Genomic DNA, 24618 nt, shown 5'->3' with positions numbered 1-24618 from the left:
TTACAAATTGTGTATAGAACCAAGAACTAGTATGTTACCAAATATAAGCCACATATTATTATGACAAAAACTATAAGAATTTCTTCAAAATTACTTAAACAAGTTTTTGGACAAAATATTTGAAAGTAATTAAATTATGGAAATAATGGTGTTTTGGGGACCACTTTCCGTTATATATATATATATATATATATATATATAAGGATTATTTTGGAAAATGGGATAAATTTGAGGAATTATTGAACATCTCAATTTTTAAAGGACCAAAAATGAAATTTTTGGATAAACAAGGGGCTTTTTGAATATCTTCTTAAATATAAGTCTAAAATGGGTATTTTAGAAGAAATGGGCCATTTTCGACAATTCATATAGTTTTGAACCACTTATGACACTTTCCGACAAATTTGGGTCCTATTTGATAAATTATAAAAAGAAAGACCATTTTTGTCAACTTCGATAATATTGGGCCATTTTGATAAATATTCAAAGTGGATTATTTTCAATAAACGAAGTGAAACGAAATGAAATATCTCGTCAACGAGTGCAACTATTATTATTTATGAAATAAATAATGGTTTTCAATTATATGCGTAAATATCAGTTAGTATTCTAGTCAGACGCATCTTCATTGTACCTACATATATATATATATATATATATATATATATATATATATATATATATATATATATATATATATATATATATATATATATATATGAGTGTACGTTTAAGTCCTGTAAGAGTTATAACAAGAGTCTCCTAAAGGAAGAGCGGGAATTTGTGTATAGATTTATACGGGGTTGACACCCCGCACCTTCGTTGTTCGCTACAGCTAGACCGGCCAGTCTAGGGTGACAAATGTCTTAATCGAACCCGGCGCATGAAGAACGTCTAGACAGGCACTCCGTCATATTAGTATGGTTATAACGACTCGCTATAATATATATCAAAAATGTATTTACGCAGATTTCACCTTTTTCTTTGTAATTAACTACATTTTGATTACCTCAAATGAAATTTTCCACACAAGTGTTAAGGTTTTTAAGGCTACTCTTATTTATCAGAAAATATAGGATTTTATGGAGAAAACGATTTTATACGATTTCAAAAATGATAAACTAAGACACACACGCAACTATACTTGATTTGAAACAAGACTTACAACTGTTTTGATTAGATAATACTGGATTTTCTGGATTTCTAAGCTATCACCAAATTTTTATATAAAAATGCTTATGAACTCACCAACATTTTTTATATTGACGCTTTTCAAACGACTTGTATTCTCAGGAAATCAATAAGCAGGTTTATGATCGCGGACTCAGGATTATTTTGCTCTAGTTTGGAATTTACTTACTAATGTCTCTTTTGTGTAATTTGAGAACATAACCATGATGTAAAACATTGTAAGTTTGTTATCTTATTGTATGTCGTTTGGATTTTCTATGTTTCATTTATGTTCAATTGTTATGATACTGCACAATGAAGTCACCCGCCTCCGGACGTTTCCGCCGTTCTGGTCTGGGGGTGTGAGAGATTGGTACCAGCGCATTGTTTATTGTGAATTGGTATATCTAGCTATACAAGATATACAGCTATATATACAATGGGACTAAAACACTCTGACTAAAAGTATACTTTAAAGATATAAGTATTTTATAAAAGTATACCTACTTGCTAGAACCATATCATAACAAGAACAAAACAAGAGTACTTAAAGGTTGAATACTACAGTCAAACCTGGACAGTTATGTAATCATATGTGGGATAAATATAGCTTGATCAACTATATTTATTAGAGATATGACCAACATGTGTTTGGGAGTGGTAGTGGTGTTGCAACAAGTCTAAAACTTCCCAACTCATTATCCAAAAGTTTTAAGAACCAAACCTAAACAATTAAAAATACTATAGGATCGAAGAAGACCAAGAGGAAGAACCCATGGAAGAACTTGAGGAAGATGACATCAATGAGGAAGAAGAAGAAGAAGAAGAAGAAGATGAGGATGATGTGTCGGACGCCAAGTCCGAAGTCATCAACCCTCCTTACGTCCATTTAGACCGTGAACCCCTTCCCAAGTCAAGGGTGTTTACGGATTGTGAGTTGTTAATTGATTATTTCCAATACAAATCTCAGTAAACTATGCATTACGTAACAGTAAACCAAGCAAACATGACATCCAATTCTTATCCCCATATGAAGGAGCGTAAACTCCCTTTCTCATTTCACAATTCATTTTGCATACTGTGAACCTCTGTGAACTCTCCCAAGAAACTAAAGACTTAGTCCCAGAAACCATTTTCTTCACAATTCTCCTTAGTCTTGGTAAGAAATTCATGCCTTGTAATGGTTCATACAATTAGTTATTGTGATTCTTCTACTCGCACATAAATTTATGTGTTCATAACCTTATGCTAGCAATTCGTCAAAAAGTTCATTCAACACTTCAAGTGTTCTAGGCTCCCATTTCTCACCTCATTCCTTCAACTACAGTATCTTCTACCCAAGGTGAGCTTCATACCCCTATTTTTGAGTTTTCATTGTTTTTTTGGGGGAGGATACAAGTCAAAGCCTTGTTTAAATCTTAATATATTTCCTTGTTTTGCATTTATGCTAAGTTATATGTGTTAAGCTTATGAATACTCCTTATGAAATTGTCCATAATCTCGAAATTCTTGTGCAAGTCTCAAGTGTTTGAACCATATTTTACAAATTGTGTATAGAACCAAGAACTAGTATGTTACCAAATATAAGCCACATATTATTATGATAAAAACTATAAGAATTTCTTCAAAATTACTTAAACAAGTTTTTGGACAAAATATTTGAAAGTAATTAAATTATGGAAATAATGGTGTTTTGGGGACCACTTTCGGCTATATATATATATATATATATATATATATATATATATATATATATATATATATATATATATATATATATATAAGGATTATTTTGGAAAATGGGATAAATTTGAGGAATTATTGAACATCTCAATTTTTAAAGGACCAAAAATGAAATTTTTGGATAAACAAGGGCCTTTATGAATATCTTCTTAAACATAAGTCTAAAATGGGTATTTTAGAAGAAGTGGGCCATTTTCGACAATTCATATAGTTTTGAACCACTTATGACACTTTCCGACAAATTTGGGTCCTATTTGATAAATTATAAAAAGAAAGACCATTTTTGTCAACTTCGATAATATTGGGCGATTTTGATAAATATTCAAAGTGGATTATTTTCAATAAACGAAGTGAAACGAAACGAAATATCTAGTCAACGAGTGCAACTATTATTATTTATTAAATAAATAATGGTTTTCAATTATATGCGTAAATATCAGTTAGTATTCTAGTCAGACGCATCTTCATTGTACCTATATATATATATATATATATATATATATATATATATATATATATATATATATATATATATATATATATATATATATATATATGAGTGTACGTTTAAGTCCTGTAAGAGTTATAACAAGAGTCTCCTAAAGGGAGAGCGAGAATTTGTGTATAGATTTATACGGGGTTGACACCCCGCACCTTCGTTGTTCGCTACAGTTAGACCGGCCAGTCTAGGGTGACAAATGTCTTAATCGAACCCGGCGCATGAAGAACGTCTAGACAGGCACTCCGTCATATTAGTATGGTTATAACGACTCGCTATAATATATCAAAAATGTATTTACGCAAATTTCACCTTTTTCTTTGTAATCAACTACATTTTGGTTACCTCAAATCAAATTTTCCACACAAGTGTTAAGGTTTTTAAGGCTACTATTTTATTTATCAGAAAATATAGGATTTTCTGGAGAAAACGATTTTATACGAATTCGAAAATGATAAACTAAGACACACACGCAACTATACTTGATTTGAAACAAGACTTACAACTGTTTTGATAAGAAAATATTGGATTTTCTGGATTTCTAAACTATCACCAAATTTTTATATAAAAATGCTTATTGTTAGGTAAAATATGAAAGGTTGAAAACATGTGGCTATGCATGTGAAATAAAAGAATCAATTGTTGGACGGCTAATGTGAATGGAAGGAAATTCAACGTCAACATTTGCGGCTTTCACATTTGAGTACTATTGTCACAACGACTCAACATTTGCGGCTTTCACATTTGAGTACTATTGTTACGACGACTCAATTTCATGTGCAAATTGCGGCTCTCTCACCTATATATATGCATGTATGTTTTGCATATTTTGTGTGCAAAAACTTGAGAGAACATCAAGTGTAGAGTGTCAAGCCAATTGTAATCTTGTGAGTTTTAATAAAATTCTCTAGTTGCAGCCCGTGGATGTAGGATTTGCACCGAATCCGAACCACGTAAAATCCTTGTGTTCTTCTTGCTTTATTTTCGTGAGTTTGTGTGTGTGATAGTGTGTTTCCGCTGCGTGTACCCGGTCCGGTTCCTAACAACTGGTATCAGAGCCTGGTTAGCGAGGTTTTGGAGGGTACGATCGTTTTTTTTTATCACGCACGAGTGTACCTGATTTGTATCTTGTTTGTCGTAATGGCTGAAGACAAGGTTGTAGTCGAAAAGTTCAACGGTTCTGATTTTAGCTGGTGGAAAATGCAACTAGAAGCATTGCTATGTCAGAAAGACTTGGACGTGGTACTCGGAGACAAACCGGAGAAAATGGAAAAAGCTGCTGAAGATGCGTGGAACTCAAAGGACAAGAAAGCCAAGGCGGTTATTACATTGTCGTTGACGAAGAGCGTTGCTTTCAACATCATGAATGAAACCACGGCACGTGGTATGATGGAGGCTCTGTCAAATATGTATGAGAAACCATCGGCGGCTAACAAGGTGTTCTTGATGAAGGAGCTGTTCACTACCAGGATGAATGAGGAAGGCTCAGTTACGGTTCACATTAACAATCTAAATTCAATTCTGTCCAGATTATCATCTGTGGGAATTAAATTTGATAACGAGACTCAAGCATCACTGCTACTAGCTTCTCTACCTGATAGCTGGTCCGGAACAGTTACTGCTGTTACGAGTTCCGTGGGGACCAGTGGTATGACTTTTGAAGGGGTTAGAGATTTGGTTCTAGGCGAGGATATCAGACGCAAGAATCAAGGTGGATCTTCCTCTTCTGATTTATTAAATGTCGGAAGAGGTAGAGGGAATAGAAGGAATAGTGGAAGCAGTGGGAGTCGGGGAAGAAGTTCATCTAGAACTAACAAGAATGTGAAGTGCTGGAACTGCCAGGAGGTGGGACATGTTAAGAGTCAATGTCCAAAGAAAGAATTAAACATTGCTGGTGCTGAGAGTGTGTCTGAGGATGATGCACTGATACTCAATATGGAAAGTTGTGTGGACTCTTGGGTCATGGATTCAGGGGCTTCGTTTCACGCCATGGACAATGGGGAAACGATGGTGAATCTAAAAGAAGAAGATTTTGGAAAGGTACGTTTGACAAATGACGAGATGCTTCAGGTAACGGGCATGGGAGATATTGATTTGGTTACTTCATTGGGAACTACATGGAGCCTGAAGGATGTCAGGGTGATTCCGGAGCTGAAGAAGAAATTGATTTCTGTTGGTCAGCTGGATAAACAAGGAATGGAAGTAAGGTTTGGTGGTGGTAAATGGAGGGTGATCAATGATAATCTAGTGATTGCTCATGGTATGAAGTGTGGGTCATTGTATATGGTTGAGGTATCTGCTGAGGGAAGTATGACCGTCCCTGTTAAGCAAGACAAAATCTGGTTCGCTAAATCTACGGCTAAGAGAGTTCATTTTGCAAACATGAATTCTGGAGCCAAGGGGATGTTAGCTGAACGAGTCAGAAATTCTAAACCATTCAAGGAATTCTGTAACAGTGGGAGCACGGGGTGTGTTTTGGGTACAGTTACAAAGAGCCGTTGGGTTTTTTGAAGACTAAGACTGAAAAAGTCTCTCCTGTTGAAAGTTTGCAAAGTTGGGAGAGTGTTAGTGGTCCTCGGTGTATCTCTGCATCTGGTGGAGTGTCCAAACCGGTTGAGACAGAGGATGAGTCGGTGGTGGGATTAGCCACGACTGAGTTGGAGCTAGTGGGAGCTTCAACTGTCCCTTCTAGTGCTTGAAGATGAGGGGCGGCTGCAATTAGAGAAATGGGACTAAGTTTATCTTGTTCTTAGGAACTGGAGGCTTGGAAGACTTGGTTGTTTTAAGATTACTGGAGTTGGATGACAGAGACGGACCATGTTGTTCAAACTTTCAAGTGGGAGATTGTTAGGTAAAATATGAAAGGTTGAAAACATGTGGCTATGCATGTGAAATAAAAGAATCAATTGTTGGACGGCTAATGTGAATGGAAGGAAATTCAACGTCAACATTTGCGGCTTTCACATTTGAGTACTATTGTCACAACGACTCAACATTTGCGGCTTTCACATTTGAGTACTATTGTTACGACGACTCAATTTCATGTGCAAATTGCGGCTCTCTCACCTATATATATATGCATGTATGTTTTGCATATTTTGTGTGCAAAAACTTGAGAGAACATCAAGTGTAGAGTGTCAAGCCAATTGTAATCTTGTGAGTTTTAATAAAATTCTCTAGTTGCAGCCCGTGGATGTAGGATTTGCACCGAATCCGAACCACGTAAAATCCTTGTGTTCTTCTTGCTTTATTTTCGTGAGTTTGTGTGTGTGATAGTGTGTTTCCGCTGCGTGTACCCGGTCCGGTTCCTAACACTTATGAACTCACCAACATTTTTTATGTTGACGCTTTTCAAACGACTTGTATTCTCAGGAAATCAATAAGTAGGTTTATGGATCGCGGACTCACGATTATTTTGATGTAGTTTGGAATTTACTTACTAATGTCTCTTTTGTGTAATTTGAGAACATAACCATGATGTAAAACAATGTAAGTTTGTTATCTTATTGTATGACGTTTCGATTTGCTATGTTTCCTTTATATTCAATTGTTATGATACTGCACAATGAAGTCACCCGCCTCCGGACGTTTCCGTCGTTCTGGTCTGGGGGTGTGAGAGATTGGTACCAGCGCATTGTTTATTGTGAACTGGTATGTCTAGCCATACAAGATATACAACTATATATACAATGGGACTAAAACACTATGACTAAAAGTATACTTTAAAGATATAAGTATTTTATAAAAGTATACCTACTTGCTAGAACCATATCATAACAAGAACAAAACAAGAGTACTTAAAGGTTGAACACTACAGTCAAACCTGGACAGTTATGTAATCATATGTGGGATAAATATAGCTTGATCAACTATATTTATTAGAGATATGACCAACATGTGTTTGGGAGTGGTAGTGGTGTTGCAACAAGTTAAAAACCTCCCAACTCATTATCCAAAATTTTTAAGAACCAAACCTAAACAATTAAAAATACTATAGGATCGAAGAATACCAAGAGGAAGAACCCATGGAAGAACTTGAGGAAGATGACATCAATGAGGAAGAAGAAGAAGAAAAAGAAGAGGATGATGTGTCGGACGCCAAGTCCGAAGTCATCAACCCTCCTTACGTCAACAGGGTACCTCCATATCGTCTAGGCCCCAATGGTCCTATACCTCCATAGGCTTATGACATCGAGAGATGGAGAAGGCAGCAACAACAACCACCTCCTTATGGGATGAAAAAAAGATTTTACGATCTTCGTCAAGGAGGACCCGCTGACCGCGCTCTTCCTGTCATGGTCCGACGAATCCGAGATATTGGCGATCAAGCTCAAGTGACCGCCGACCAGATGGTGCAAACGAGAGCTGCCTCGGAACAAGCGAATGCTCGCATCCAGGAACTTCAACGAAGCAATGCCCCAATGGAGCGCTTCATTGAAGACATTGCCTCTGCACGAGCAGAGATAAGACAGTATCAGGTGCGACACGCTGCTCTTGAGGAGAGAGTACATATCACTGAACTCCAGGGTGCATCCTCATCATCAGTCGCACCATCGAATGCTCTTCACCACAAGTAGAACCCGCTCTACTTGTTGTTGTTATCCAAAGAACTCCCCTTTTGCTTATGAATGTAGGATTAACTATAAAAACTATGTAACTGTACTCCACGTATAATCTATATGCTAGCAAATTTCATTTCCTCTATATACCGAATGCCTTTCGAAGGAAAATTTTCATGCGTGTACTCGGAAATTATCGTTAATGAAACAGTTCTGTGTTTTAAAGTTGCGTAAACAAACTACTCCGATCTCTAAACAATCACCAATATCCGAGATCATTATATACTCGTCGTTCTTCCTGTTCCATGACAGAAGATTCCTAGGAGATCACCTCGCAGAAACAACAACACAGCACCCCCCACCCCCCCCCCCCCCCCCCGCCTCCGCCAGATATGAATTTCGCCACCTTTCAAGCAGCAGTCTCAGCTGCAGTGACAACAGCTCTAGCCCACATTCAAACTGGAAATAATGGTGGTGGGAATGGCCAAGGAACAGGAAGCTCCCACCAAGGGATGAATCAAGGGCCTATAAAGGTCTGTATCTACAAGGACTTTTCCAATGCAAGACCCCGTACTTTCAATTGGACTAGAGGAGTCATCGCCTTGAAACGATGGATCGAGAAGGTTGAGTCGGTATTCGAGATATGCGAATGTCCAGAAGGGAGTAAAGTGAAATTTGCAGCCTGCACATTTATCGACCAGGAATTGTCATGGTGGAACGGTCACATTGAGGCCATGACACTCCCCGTTGCAAACGCCATGTCCTGGGAAGAACTCAAGGAAATGCTAATCGCTGAGTACTGTCCCCGAGGGGAGGTACAAAAGCTCGACAAAGAACTGTGGAACCTTACGGTGCAGAACTCGGGCATTGACACGTACATCTTGAGGTTTAGCGAACTAGCTCTTTTGTGCCCTGGTATGATTACATCTGAGGGAAAGAAGGTCGAATGATTCGTCTGGGCATTAATGCCTCCCATCCAAGGGAATGTGATTGCCTCGAAACCCGAGACCTTTGACAGTGCGAAGCATTTAGCCAAGAAGCTTTATGATCATAGCGACAAGAAAAGTACCAAAGCGACTGAGGGGGAAAAAACAAGAAGGAGGTAACAAAAAGAACTGGGGGAACAAACGAAAAGGACGACAGAATTCAGGGCCGTCCAAGAAGCCACAGATAGTAGCAGTCCATTCCGTTACCGCTCTAGCCGCACCAGCTCCACCCGCCCCAGCCACAACCACAACAACGCCTGCCAAGTCATATGCAGGTTCCAATCCCAAATGTGACAAGTGTAATTACCACCGCTTCGGGTCATGCAAGGACGTCCAATGCACCAACTTCAATCGGAAAGGGCACACTGCCCGATATTGCAGGATGCCCCCACAACAAAACTGAAGAGCTTTGAGCATTCTAACACTCCTAAGGTGTACATGCAACCATAAATACCTTGGATCTATGTTTTCTCTATTATACATGCAAATATCAATTTTCCAAGGTATTGTTCTAACTAGCATAATATGAAGAACATATAATATAAATTCTAGTAGAATTACATACCTCTTTGTTGTATCTTGATTCCATGGAGCTTAAGAGCCTAGTGCCTCAAGTGTGACACCTCAAATGGTTCACACACTAGTGCCAATTTCTTGTGCCACGGGGTCCTATGCTCAAATGGTTCAACATATTGGAATAACTTGAGAGAAAAGGTTCCTATGCTCAAATCGGCTAGCCCTCATGTGTACACACACTAGTGCCAATTACTTGAGCCACGAGGTCCTTATATATTGTGGCTATTAGGGTTACACCATGTAACTCATGTCTTTCCATATTCTTCATGCTCCATGGGTTAAAACCTCCATGGGTTTAACCCAACATGAAGAACTATGGATCATAAGCCCACATATATAAGAATGGATTTACACAATCAATCCCCATATATTTAATTAGTCTCCTTTTGATCACAAAATTAATTCCAAATTAATTCTTGATCAATACTAATTAAATAATATGATTTCATATTAATATATTAGAACTTATAATATATTAACAAATCATAAATATCCTTTTCTCACAAAAGTCTATCCAAATTGATCTGATGCCATGCAACCCAAATGGACCATGCCAATCGGATCAAGTACATACCAGTTATAGTTATGGACTTAGACACTAATCCAACAGTCTCCCACTTGGATAAGTCTAAAACTATTATTGCGTATGACTTCAAAACCCGACTAGCAATCGTAGCTCTTAAAAGCTGCTGCCGAACTCTTAACAAATCAATGACGCGTCCATTAGATAAGGGATCATATATTTCTCCATTCTAGATATCATATGGACTGTGACATGGATTATAATCATTCTCTCTGTCCATTTGTTTTTTCCCGATTTCCGATTTATGACGACCGACTAATTGAACAAATCACATTAGTCCTGGCTTGGCCAAGCACTTCGGGGTGTCATCACTAAATCATCGAGGGGACCACAGATATCGCTTTTATCCCTTCAAGGGTAAAAGGAATAGATAAACTTCCACTTATATGCTCTTTCTACTACTTGTTGAATCATACACAAAGGCACGTTTAATAACATCGAGTTACCAATGCCTTTTCGTACAATCAATGCATAACCAACTCATAGGCAACAAGTCATATCTCTAGGTTTGAAGAATATAAGATATAATCATCTCATGATCACTCGTGATAAAATCCATGAAGTGAGTCAAATGAGCGTGGGTTTAATCCAATACTCAGAACTTATGAGCACTCATGAATGTTGCAGCAACTCTTGCTATGTCCACTACCTTGGACATCTACAAACCAGCTTCATGACAGTCTTGATTCATATCTACTTCCAACATATGACCGACTGTGGATGGTTTGAATGACTTAGTCGTTCAGGAAGAACCACCTAGTTATTCTGGAAGTCAAAACATGCAAAGTGAAACACAAGAATAATCGAATCCAATATGGTCTCAGAACTTATGAATATAAATAAAACACCTTTTATTTATCACCATATTGATTACCTATCATTCATTGCATACTGTTTCAATGTATCAACTTTATACTTGAATTAAAACAATAGTTGTCCCATGCTCCGAGCATGTACACTATGTTTTCTAAACACTAGTCATGCCATACACCAAGTATTCACACTATGTTTGTCTAAACATTAGTTATGCCATACACCAAGTATGCACACTAAGTTTTTATATGATCTTTACTCTGTGAAATAGATCGATTGAACATAATTCCAATGATTCTCATTTCACAATCCCAATTCCTTACCGCAAATACAATGTAACGCCCGTAGATCAGGGCTAATCAATTTAGAGACAATGAGCATCCAAACTGAGTTTTTGATGGAAGATTATTTAGAATGATTAATCTTAACTAAGTTGTAGTATATGTTACAAGGATTCCGTACATATAAAGAACGTTGAAATCCGAGTTATAACGAAGAAGTTATGACTTGTCGAAGTTTCGCGATAGAACCGGCACGACACAGCGCGACGTAAATAGCGAATTTACGATAGAGCGATATTTAGCCTTAGCGATCTAAATGATAGTCGTAGAATACGTTAAACCGAGAGCGTGCACAAAAAGAACGTCCAAATCTGACTTTGTATGAGGAAGTTATGATTTTTCTAAGTTTCAGCTTAGCAGTGTGCAGCTCGAAGTTCGAATATGAGATCGAGTGGTTTCTAGCCGAAACAATCTAAATGAGAATCGAAGATCTCATTGATAGTAGTACAACGGTAAAAAGACAGACGAAAACGGACGTCGGATGAAGAAGTTATGAATTTATAACAGAGTTTTCCTGTCCCGACCTACTAAAAATAATATAATAAAAATAAAGTCAAAATTATCCCACGGAGTCTAAATTAAAGTTGCAGAGCTTAGTCTCACCTACGCGTGGATATAAATAATGTCAAAAACGGAGCTTGTATGAGGAAGATATGAATTTCTGAACTTTTTAAATAATTAAAATATATAAATTTTAATATAAATTTGGATAATACCCGAATCCGTGAGTCAGCGGAGCTGATCCACCTGGTACGCCCCGCGTACCAGGCGTATCCCTAGCGTACATGTCGACAGCGAGGTACGCGCCACGTCGGAAGGAGGTACGCCCAGCGTACTTCGGCCTTATGTTGTCCGAGAGAGGGCCACGTAGCACCACCGAGACTTCGCCACCTGGCTCTCCTATCCGAACTACGCCCAGCGTAATGGCCTCGGTACGCCCAGCGTAGTCCAAGGATCAGACCCTATAAAAGGGCAGCGAAGGCAGCAGGATTGTTTGCTCAATTTTCTTTCTTCCCCCCCTTATACTTTCTTCTATTTGGAAAATTTTACCCCCGAAGCCCCGGTATTAATCCCGAGACCCGAAGCAAGCCCCGAAGCAAGTCCTCGGTATTAATCCCGATATTAATCCCGAGACCCGAAACTCTGCCCGTGTGAAGCCCGGTTTTCGAGAAAACATCCCGGTTTCAGCGAAGAATATTATTTTAAGAGAAGAGGTGTTGTCCGATCATCCTCTTATCATGTGAGTGTATAGTCCCTTTCTTAAACACAATTTTAATACAAGTATTGTTTGAATGTATTAAGTATATGTTTTGGGTGAGTGTATAGTCACTTTCTTCTAACACATAAATATGAAGTATTTGCTATGAAAAATGTGCTATGTGTTTGGATATTGTTGTTTATTTGAGATGAGTGTGGAATGGATATTTTATATAGGTTTTGAATGAGTTAAACTGTATATGTATTTTGTATCCACAAATATGTTGGGTAGAACATGGGTAGACGAGATTGTTGGTTTGTGATAAGATATGAGTTGGATAATGAGATAAAAGGGTGAAGAGGTTAGTTTTAGATCAGGGAGTATGGATCAGATCAAGAGGTTAGTTTTAGATCCGGGAGTATGGATCATGTAAAGAGATAAAGTTGTTATTAATCCGGGAGTATGGATTAAGACATAGTTAATTGTCCCTAGTCCGGGAATATGTATTGGGCACAGTTTTAGATCCGGGAGTATGGATCAGATAAGGATTTAGGTATAGTTAATTGTCCCTAGTCCGGGAGTATGGATTGGACACAGTTTTAGATCCCGGAGTATGGATCAGATCAGGAGGTTAGTTTAGATCCGGGAGTATGGATCAGACCAAGAGGTTAGTTTTAGATCCGTGAGTATGGATCAGGTAAAGAGAATAGTTTTAGATCCATGAGTAGGGATCAGGTAAAGAGGAAAATTTTAGATACGAGAGTTTATATCCTGTCGTTGTGAGGATCGATGGGGTGGGATAGGAGTTGCTTTTATATGGTGAAATTATATAAGTTTGTGAGTTCATATATATATATATATATATATATATATATATATATATATATATATATATATATATATATATATATATATATATATATATATATATATATATGTGATATATAAATTGTGGGATGAAAACCCTATATGCTCACCAGGTTCCCAAGCCTTACCCACTCAGGTTTCTTTGTATTACAGGTTATGGCACGAGAGCATAAGTTGGATGATATAACGAGAGATTTTGGATTATAGGCCAGTAGTTATAAATAAGTGTTGTAAGGTCTATTTTGTTATGTTTATGGTTTTGCTCTGTATCGGAACATGACATCCCGAGATTTTGTTATATAATGAAAATACATTTCTCTAAGAAATGCTTTTGATAAATTCTTATCATATTTCGTTTTGGGAACAAATTCCGCAATGGTTTTTTGTTTAAATGATTACTCTTATTTTAAAACAAAGCATAAACAAATCGGTCTTTTATGGCCGTGAAATTGGGGATGTCACAGTTGGTATCAGAGCATTAGCTTAAGTGAACTAGGAATTTGTAGGAAATTTCTAGACTTAAGCTTAGAATGCTAAGCGATGATTGTGAGTTAAGTGTGTCTATTATATTTTAGGTATTTCACCTAAATTGACACAAGCACTAGCTTATTTAGGGAAGATGCCTAACATGCTTTTATGTGCTAAATATTTTGTGTTATAGCTATAAAGATGCTACTAATTGTTTGGATCCATGGTCTGTTGCCGACCGGATCTGGAAATTTTAAGTGTTCAGGTTTCTAAACGTTTTATTACGGCAGTAGAACTGGCATGTAACTTTTCGGAGTAATAAGGAGGATTAGACGTCTAAATCTTCTCTATCTATATTTTCGTCTTGATACAATAAATGCATGCTTCTGTGAAAATAACGTCATGGTGAAGACTCGTAGAGAATTGAGTAAATGGAAGAAATGAAAAGGCTTATGATAGTGAATGACGCCTATCGGAAGATATCGTAAGAGTGGTGTCTTGCCTTTAGAATATGTCTCATAAAATAACAGTACGTCTAGAGGAGTACGGTAAGTCTGAAGTACACCTTCAATTGGCAGGATGATGGAACGATTGGTGTAATTCTTGAAGTTGTCCCATCATCTGGTATTTCCATCACAAATTGAGTTGAAGTAGAATTGATGATTGAAGTTACGCGATGAAGAAGTCCTAGTAAAGTCTAGGGACATTTTTATGATTATTTGGACACATTCGTATGTGTTAAATTCTTTTGTGATTTTAGGACTTGGGGACTGCGAGACAATACTTGGGACGAGTATGAGTAGGTGTGCAAGGTAGTTGATGCATATACTACCGGAAGTAGAGGACTCGCACTTGGATTAGGGAAAGTCACAAGGTTACCAAGAAACTAGTGATTGATTCCGTTTTATTCGGATATGTCATTACCCTTGTTTCGGTAATGACTAGTAAGTTGGTTGTTATTCCGACCCTAGTGGTCATATCAAACTGATTCCGACTACGATGAGTTTGTTACATGGTTCGGAGGACCGAGTTCGATGTAGCATCTGAGTGAAGTCAGAAGATTGAAATCAATGCGATCATTGGTATCGCGGTCGTTATTAATGAAGCTTGTAGCTGGAAAGGCTACGTGTTAAGAATGTGATTATATCACATTAGAATAAGAAGGAAGGTATATTCCATTTTGGAATTCAACTCTAAGAGACCTGATTCTAAGCGTTGCATCGTACGATGAGAGGTCATTAGAGCACGACCCATCGGTTTGTTACAATAGATAACTGAAAGTATTTATCCTATGAATAAGTCGGAGTCCTTAATAAGGACTTATTTTGTAACTTGAGGGTTATGATTGAAAGTCCAACGTAGTACGAAAAGCAGATGCAAGATTGAGCATCCTCTGCAGTCAAGAAGCCCTAGAGTTAACTACTCTTTCGAGGAAACATAGAAGTTACGGTTATTACCTGGGATGAAGAAATAATGTATGGAATCATTTTGCAAGCCTTATTTCGTTCATGATTTTGGGACGTAATCATCCTAAGGGGGAGATAATTGTAATGCCCGTAGATCAGGGCTAATCAATTTAGAGACAATGAGCATCAAAAATGAGTTTTTGATGGAAGATTATTTAGAATGATTAATCTTAACTAAGTTGTATTATATGTTACAAGGATTCTGTACATATAAAGAACGTTGAAATCCGAGTTAAAACGAAGAAGTTATGACTTGTCGAAGTTTCGCGACAAAACCGGCACGACACAGCGCGACGTAAATAGCGAATTTACAATAGAGCAATATTTAGCCTTAGCTATCTAAATGAAAGTCGTAGAATACGTTAAACCGAGAGTGTGCACAAAAAGAACGTCCAAATCTAACTTCGTATGAGGAAGTTATGATTTTTCTAAGTTTCAGCTTAGTAGTGTGCAGCCCGAAGTTCGAATATGAGATCGAGTGGTTTCTAGCCGAAACAATCTAAACGATAATCGAAGATCTCATTGATAGTAGTACAACGGTAAAAAGACAGACGAAAACGGACGTCGGATTAAGAAGTTATGAATTTATAACGGAGTTTTCCTGTCCCGGCCTACTAAAAATAATATAATAAAAATAAATTCAAAATTAGCCGACGGAATCTAAATGAAAGTTGTAGAGCTTAGTCTAACCTACGTGTGGATATAAAGAATGTCGAAAACGGAGCTCGTATGAGGAATTTCTGAACTTTTTAAATAATTAAAATATATAAATTTTAATATAAATTCGGATAATACCCGAATCCGTGAGTCAGCAGATCTGATCCACCCGGTACGCCCCACGTACCAGGCGTACGCCCAGCGTACATGTCGACAGCGAGGTACGCGCCGCGTCGGAAGGAGCTACGCCCAGCGTACTTCGGCCTTGTGCGGTTCGAGAGAGGGCCACGTAGCACCACCGAGACTTCGCCACCTGGCTCTCCTATCCGAACTACACCCAGCGTAATGGCCTCGGTACGCCCAGCGTAATCCGAGGATCAGACCCTATAAAAGGGCAGCGAAGGCAGTCGGATTGTTTGCTCAATTTAGACGGTGAACCCCTTCCCAAGTCAAGGGTGTTTACGGATTGTGAGGTGTTAATTGATTATTTCCAATACAAATCTCAGTAAACTATGCGTTAACCAACAGTAAACCAAGCAAACATCACATCCAATTCTTATCCTCATATGAAGGAGCGTAAACTCCCTTTCTCATTTCACAATTCATTTTGCATACTGTGAACCTCCGTGAACTCTCCCAAGAAATTCAAGACTTAGTCTCAGAAACCATTTTCTTCACAATTCTCCCTAGGCTTGGTAAGTAATTCATGCCTTGTAATGGTTCATACAATTAGTTATTGTGATTCTTCTACTCACACGTAAATTTATGTGTTCATATCCTTATGCTAGCAATTGCTCAAGAAGTTCATTCAACACTTCAAGTGTTCTACGCTCCCATTTCTCACCTCATTCCTTCAACTACACTATCTTCTACCCAAGGTGAGCTTCATACCCTATTTTTGAGTTTTCATTGTTTTTTTGGGGGAGGATACAAGTCAAAGCCTTGTTTAAATCTTGATATATTTGCTTGTTATGCATGTATGCTAAGTTATATGTGTTAAACTTATGAATACTCCTTATGAAATCGTCTATAATCTCGAAATTCTTGTGCAAGTCTCAAGTGTTTGAACCATATTTTACACATTGTGTATAGAACCAAGAACTAGTATGTTACCAAATATAAGTCACAAATTATTATGACAAAAACTATAAGAATTTATTCAAAATTGCTTAAACAAGTTTTTGGACAAAATATTTGGAAGCGGTTAAATTATGGAAATAATGGTATTTAGAAGAAATGAGCCATTTTTGACAATTCATATAGTTTTGAACCACTTATGACAACTTCCGACAAATTTGGGTCTTATTTGATAAATTAGAAAAAGAAGGACCATTTTTGTCAACTTCGATAATATTGGGCCATTTTGATAAATAATCAAAGTTGATTATTTTCAATAAACGAAGTGAAACGAAACGAAATATCTAGTCAACGAGTGCAACTATTATTATTTATAAAATAAATAATGGTTTTCAATTATATATATATATATATATATATATATATATATATATATATATATATATATGAGTGTACGTTGAAGTCCTGTAAGAGTTATAACCAGAGTCTCCTGGAGGGAGAGCGGGAATTTGTATATAGATCTATACGGGGTTGACACCCTATACCTTTGTTCTTTGCTACAGCTAGACCGGTTAGTCTAGGGTGACAAATGTCTTAATCGAACCCGACACTCCGTCATATTAGTATGGTTATAACGACTCGCTAGAATATATCAAAAATGTATTTACGCGGATTTCACCTTTTTCTTTGTAATCAACTATGTTTTGGTTACCTCAAACGAAATTTTCCACACAAGTGTTAAAGTGTTTAAGGCTACTATGTTATTTATCAGAAAATATAGGATTTTATGGAGAAAACGATTTTATACGATTTCGAAAATGATAAACTAAGACACACATGCAACTATACTTGATTTGAAACAAGACTTACAACTGTTTTGATAAGAAAATATTGGATTTTCTGGATTTCTAAACTATCGCCAAATTTTTATACAAAAATGCTTTTGAACTCACCATCATATTTTATGTTGACGCTTTTCAAACGACTTGTATTCTCAGAAAATCAATAAGCAGGTTTATGGATCGCGGACTCAGGATTATTTTGCTTTTACTTACTAATGTCTCTTTTGTGTAATTTGAGAACATAACCATGATGTAAAACAATGTAAGTTTGGTATCTTAATGTATGACGTTTGGATTTTCTATCTTTCATTTATATTCAATTGTTATGATACTGCACAATGAAGTCACCCGCCTCCGGACGTTTCCGTCGTTCTGGTCCGGGGGTGTGACACGACGTAAAAAATAATCACTAGTTTATTATTTGCCGTTATAACGCAATAAACCAATTTTAGTCTTTTTAATAAAAACTCTTCATTTATTATAAAGACATGGAGTTTATATAAAGTTTAAACATCTTTTAAACCATTTCTAATATTTTAAAGTTGGGTATTTATAAGTTTTACAATAAAACTATTTTCAAGAAAATTGAGTTTTAACCGGTAAACTGATAAAACGTTTTTATAAATATCCATTTATAAACATCTTATGTTGTATTTTAAATATTTTTTTTACTCAAACTCCAAGTGATATTATCTTATGAAAAAATGTTATTTGACATGTAAAAACCATTTTCATACATAAAACATAACATATATTTAACATAAAATAAACATCACAAGCATGTATTATAATGTGTATAAACAAAGCCATGTCTAATAATATTTTTTGTGAGTCATCACAAGAATTATTAAGTATTTCCTAAAAGACTTAATGGACACTTAAAAAGATCTTCAAGGTGGTTATTTCTTCATCTTGTTACATTTAAAAGGAATACAACTAGTCTAACTAATTTATTACAACAAGTCAACAAATGAAAAAATATATATTTATCTATTACATCTTATGAATAAATAAATATCAACCAAATACAAATGTACAAATGGCTTGTTTATACACATTAACATATCAAAATATTATAACAAACAACTCTTTGTTTTTTCTAAGGCAACTTTTATATAGTCAAAATGCATGAAAAATAGTTATATATAAAAATTAACAATTTTAACCAAGAAGTTGCCAATGAAGACAAATATGAATTTTTCTTAACCAAAAGAAATTCATGCTTGTTTTCCGAAAACCAAAGATTATCAAACATAAAAAATCATTCTAACATATAAAAGATGGCTCTGATACCACTGTTGGGTTTTGATACGAAATAAAAGTTTGTTTTTCACAAAAACCGGCAACGGAAAACTTTAAAAATAACGAGTTTATTTTTAGTTCATAATAAAACCGAACCATCATGGATCCATTCATAGAGGTTAGAATGAAATAAAACCAACCATATGATGTTTTAGAGATACCCTTTGAAGCCTTTGAACCCACTTCGTTTTGGGGTGTTGATGAAGATAACAAAAGATCAAAGTCTATGATCTTTTCTACAAGTATCCACCATCAAGAGTAAGACACTTGGAATGCTAGTTCCTTCTTGTATTCTTGAGTATCTAAAGCCTTTAAGTGCTTAACTCAATTAAGCACTAAAGGGAACAACTCAAGAGGTCTTCTAATCACCAAAGGAAAGCACCAAACTTCAAAAGAAAAGAGCTTCTTCATGCTCATGGATTTAGAGAGAAAGAAGGGAAGAAAGAAGAGTTTCACTCTTGCAAAAATGCATGCCTCATGAATCTCTTATATAGCCCTTGAAAAGTAAGGCGTAACCATTAAAATAATCTAAAGTAATGGTAGCCTTTAGAAGCATGTGAGACAAAAGGTGGAAGGTTGAAAAAGCAACCTCCTACACCATCATTATGCCTTTTAAAAAGTAAGATTCTATATTTTTTATAAACTCCAAGTTTATAAAATATAAATTTTGTCTTTAGGTAAAAGACAAAAGAATCCAACTAGTCGAAAATAGTGTGTATGACTTACTAATAATTAGTTATACTCTCTTATAATTATTATTTTCATAAAACAATAATTATTCCCTGATTAAAATACAAGAATTGATATTATTTATTAATAATCATATTAATAATAAATATACAAAATGTGCCAACTTGGTAAAAGTGTGACCCTATATGATCATATATTATTAGCAATATCACTCCAATAAAGATTTTTGGGCATATAGATCCAACACTAGAGTGATGGATGAATCTCTGTTGAATTGTACTTGTATCCTCTGTTTGAGAGCTCATAAATAAAGAATATTCCCTTTCTGCCCGTAGACGTAGGTCACCTTGACCGAACCACGTAAATAATATGGCTTCTGTGCTTTTGATTTAATCAACAAGGAATATACTCGGAGAATTGTTCTTTAATGAATTATAAAGAAACAAAGAATGGTAATGACAAGTACGAAGCTTTATAAGTAATGCTCAAGAAACTCAAGATCATGGTTGTCTTTAGGTTAGCAAAGTAAATAAGTTCTTCCAGGATGTTCATGTTTGCATTAATTAACAAAACCATATTATTCAAAGAAGTCAAAATGTAAAGGGAATTTAAAAGATTATTCCAAGCATGTCATTACCTGAATATAAAATGGCGTTTGCAAGAATAGGTTAGAGTTGAACCAAAATATTTTTCAAGAACACATTGAAAGTATTAAAAAAATCAACTCAGAAGAGGATGATAAGAGAAGTTACAACGAGAATAAGAGGAGCGAGGAAGCCATGGGAAAATCCCTAATAAAGCACATTTCCGTTTTCCTGACCATACTCTATGTGCCAATTTCCTTATAAAGTACGTTTTCTATTTATTGATTTGTAGTAATGTCAACATGACATGCTAATGGTGGTGGTGACTGACATATGTGGCGGAGGAGAGAGACGAAAGCGACAAGTGTGAGAGGAAAAACTAAATCAAACCATAAATCACCCATTGTAATGTACGTGTTTCAAAAGGAGACGAAATATTTGTATATAAGCAGCAAATATAAAACGGCGATAAAGAGACAACCAACATAATTGAAAAGGATCGCACATTGTTTTCTTTTATTTCAGTTTATGATTACGACATACATTTTGTATGTCGTAAATCATTACAAATACACAAACGATGACATGATATTTATGACAGAATGTTGCCTGTCATAATAATTTGTTTATGTTTCGTATGTCATTAAATCTCTTTTCTCTACTAGTGTCATGATGCTAATTATCTCTTGCATTTGAATTTCCAACTTTACCAATTACCACTGTTTTTTTAGATTGTAGTTATTTGAGATAAAATATATTCGTTTAACAAGTTAATGAGACAATGAAACAATAACCTTGCTTTATGGCTAAACGTTCTACGAGCATATTGTTGTGGCAACCAAGAATCCATTCTTCCTAACAAAAGCTTAGCTTTACAAAAATCATGTTTCGCTTTTGAACACTTATATGTCGATTTGACCTTTTACAAACCCTTCATTCTTTCTTCCATTTCTATTTTGCAGAATCATTTCAAATTTGCTGTCACATATTTAAGGGTATATTTGTGCACTCAAAGATTTATTGAGAAGAATATTGTGTAGCCATTACATGAGAACCACCTAGATGAACACATGTTTATGTCATTAATGGACCAGAACAAAACATTCAATGCATATATAGCGTAGGATAGAATTTGCGATCTTATACATCGAATGGCTTGATAACAAAACGAACAAACCCAAATGTGATGGTGAAAGAAAGTAAAGCAGAATGCTTGAAAGAATCTCTAAAGTTTCTTGATAAGAATAGTAAGACCGAAAAATTGATGTTTCTAGAAAAAAGAATGGGTATGAATGAAGAACTAGCATACATCATTAAGATACGCAATACCCATCATTCAAGAACATGTTTCGTTTTGACTTTTAAAGATTCAAACTTCGTACGTCTAGACGTAAATTGGACATCGATTCTCTCATCTTTTTCCAATATGTTCGAAGTTTTTTTTTTCCTTTATTTATCTCACAGTTAAAACTTAAACGTAGCTATAATATTTTCACATGACAAAAATAGTTTTTGATCATTTTAGGCGCATAGATTACTCGTTAGATACCAAAAAGTCAATTGCCAATCGTTTTGGACATAAAAAAAATATATTTGTTGGATTGGGTTGCATCGTTGCATGTATATATGGTGGTGGAATTTTAACTTAAAAGTAATAATAAACAAGAGATACATTTATTTATCATGATAATAGCTTTAAAATTGTAAATGTAGATGCTTTAGGCTCTTTGCCGAACGAATAAGCAGGATAAAAAGTTCTCGTCAGCGTTGCTTCCTGCCTATCTGTATGCCCTCCTTTACTCTTTTAGGAATATTGTACTCCTTTTACATAAATATATTAACCGTATTCAAGACTTGTAATAAAATCTTAGTCGTTTAACACATTTTTATTTTCGGAGCTCTCGAGTAATGGTTTTCAAAATACCTTTCATCTTTTTAAAGAAATAACAGTCGACTAATTAAAAAGATATTAAGTACAAATGATGAAATATATATTGCAGGGGAAGTTACATAATATGTCATCATATTATTTGTAATTTCGATTGCATGAGCCTCTCAGATACAAAAACTATATCTCGATTACGAGGCATGACAAACTGTATCTAAACGTACAATTCACCACATCATATTGCTACTACTTATAACGCCAAAAGCAAACAACCAAGTAAAGAAAGATTGAACTTAATTATACTAAATATAGTAAGTATATGTATCACATGATTGAACAAGCATTAGGGTTATCGTCACTAAAGAGATAGGTCATCCGTTCATCTGTAGAATTTGGGGCTGACACAGCCTGAACAACATTCTTAACAAAACCAGCCGGAGCCCTTTTGTCGTAGGCTTGATTAACGTACGGATAACTGACCAAGTTGTAAGGTATGTACGGCCATAATTCGGCTCTTTTTCCTGTGCTCTTTACTCTCTTTAACACCTTGTTTGGCTCCACATATCCGCTAACTGTTACTCGGCTTTGCTTTCTGTTAACATCCACAGTCTTCACACCTTATAAAATAATAAATCAAAGCACTTAGAAAAGCAGATCTACAGACAGATAGAGAGACAGAGTGGATGAATGGATACCTTTCATGTTCTTAACAGCATTCTTCACTCTTCTTTCACATCCATCACAGTCCATTTTGACTTTGATTTCAACTGTCTGGTAAAGAAACCACAATCCATATTTTGCTTGTCAGATTGAAATTTAGAGAGAGAGAGAGAGAGAGAGAGAGAGAGAGAGAGAGAGAGAGAGAGAGAGAGAGAGTGAGGTGCCTGCATCGGTTTTCTTCTGCCTCTGATGCTGGTGCTTCTGACTGTGCAAAAATTGGAGAGGTAATCAAGTGCTCCCATTTTTTTGATAATTGCTTCCAGAAAGAAAATTTTCACACACACGAGAGAGAGAGAGAGAGAGAGAGAGAGAGAGAGAGAGAGAGAGAGAGAGAGAGAGAGAGAGAGAGAGAGAGAGAGAGAGAGAGAGAGAGAGAGAGAGAGAGAGAGAGAGAGAGAGAGAGAGAGAGACAGAGAGAGAGTTGTGGGTCTATATTTTTATGTGCTTAGGGCTTGGTAGTTGGTATTTATACAAAAGCTAATTAAGCATTGCTTAAAGTTGGACCAGAAATGTAATTATATATGATCCTATCATAAAGGTATATGTAGTATGCCTATCTTATTTATTTATGTTAAGGATACAAGATTAAGAATATACATGTACAATTCCAAATGACACTAGCATATTATTTTCGCCAATCTCATTTCACACGTTATAAACAATGATGGTAACTGAAGACCAAGCCATATAGATGTGGAATAATAAGCAAACTGATCGTGGAATAATGAGTAAACCCATTCGGGTAGATAACTGCTTGAAATAATTAGATCAGATTGAAAATAACTTACAATATAACGCTTGATATAACAAAAAAAAAGTTTCTATCACACTTTGAAATTAAGTGTTAACTGTCTTCTTTTTCCAATCTCCCATTATTATAATTTTACATATTATATGGAACAAGTTTTTTATTACTTCTACATGTTTATAAACGTGACGTTTGTTTATTCTAATTTATTTATTACTTTAAATTATTTTTATGTGTATGAACATATAAAAAAAACATTAATTTATGTATTTTCCTAAACTATGAACAAATCATATCTGGCGTAATAAAATCATCTTTTTGAAATTTTGTGACATAAACTAAAATCAAATATTAGAGAGCGGTGTATGCTTACACATGAGTCGCTTACATATGATTATATGTATGTATGAATTCGTGGGGTTCATATATCACACCTCATACGATTTAGAGCTATGACATAAAATTTGGTCATATCAACGCTATAAGGAAGAGTTTTATTTGATTTAAACATATCTGAATAAAAAAACAAAGAGAATGAGAGAAGCAAATCATGAAGTATTGCCCCACAAGCAGCTAGCAGTGGAAAACCTTATGTCCAAGTTAGAATTGGCATAAATTTAATGATTATTCGAAACTGCTTTATGTAGGTTTCTTTACTTGTTTAATCACAACAAATGTGGTTAAGTCATTTTCTGTTTGCTATCATTTTCACGCGGTAGAAGTGGCCTTTTCATTTTTACAATAGTTAATAGGAATAATCATCGAATATAATCACTTTTAATAACCGATTTTAGATAGAAAATCAGAAGGATCTCCTATTTCAAAATATAAACAGCATTTG

The 24618-nt window shown here is 35.7% G+C and overlaps 1 protein-coding gene across 1 annotated transcript; it reads right to left on the bottom strand.

Annotated features, from left to right (window-relative positions):
- Positions 1-22427: 22427 nt before the first annotated feature.
- Positions 22428-23427, bottom strand: LOC145162758 (heavy metal-associated isoprenylated plant protein 21-like). Its single transcript, XM_079081810.1, has 3 exons — positions 23194-23427; positions 23005-23080; positions 22428-22926 (listed from the first exon to the last, which is right to left on the bottom strand). Exons 1-3 carry the CDS (start codon positions 23269-23271, stop codon positions 22634-22636), a joined length of 447 nt encoding a protein of 148 aa, XP_078937936.1. The 5' UTR covers positions 23272-23427; the 3' UTR covers positions 22428-22633.
- Positions 23428-24618: the final 1191 nt, after the last annotated feature.

Source organism: Lactuca virosa, chromosome 3 (genome assembly GCF_052849685.1).
Source record: "Lactuca virosa cultivar CGN04683 chromosome 3, Lactuca_virosa_CGN04683_v6, whole genome shotgun sequence".
In the NCBI taxonomy this organism is placed as follows: Eukaryota; Viridiplantae; Streptophyta; class Magnoliopsida; order Asterales; family Asteraceae; genus Lactuca; species Lactuca virosa.
Note: the sequence above shows the minus strand (reverse complement) of the source record. Positions and strands in the feature narration are given on the sequence as shown.

Coding starts and splice junctions, on each gene's coding strand:
- LOC145162758 (XM_079081810.1), bottom strand. CDS start 23,271: ATGGGAGCACTTGATTACCTCTCCAATTTTTGCACAGTCAGAAGCACC. Junction 23,081..23,193: donor GCAGAAGAAAACCGATGCAG/GCACCTCACTCT, acceptor TTTCTTTACCAG/ACAGTTGAAATCAAAGTCAA. Junction 22,927..23,004: donor TGCTGTTAAGAACATGAAAG/GTATCCATTCAT, acceptor TTATTTTATAAG/GTGTGAAGACTGTGGATGTT.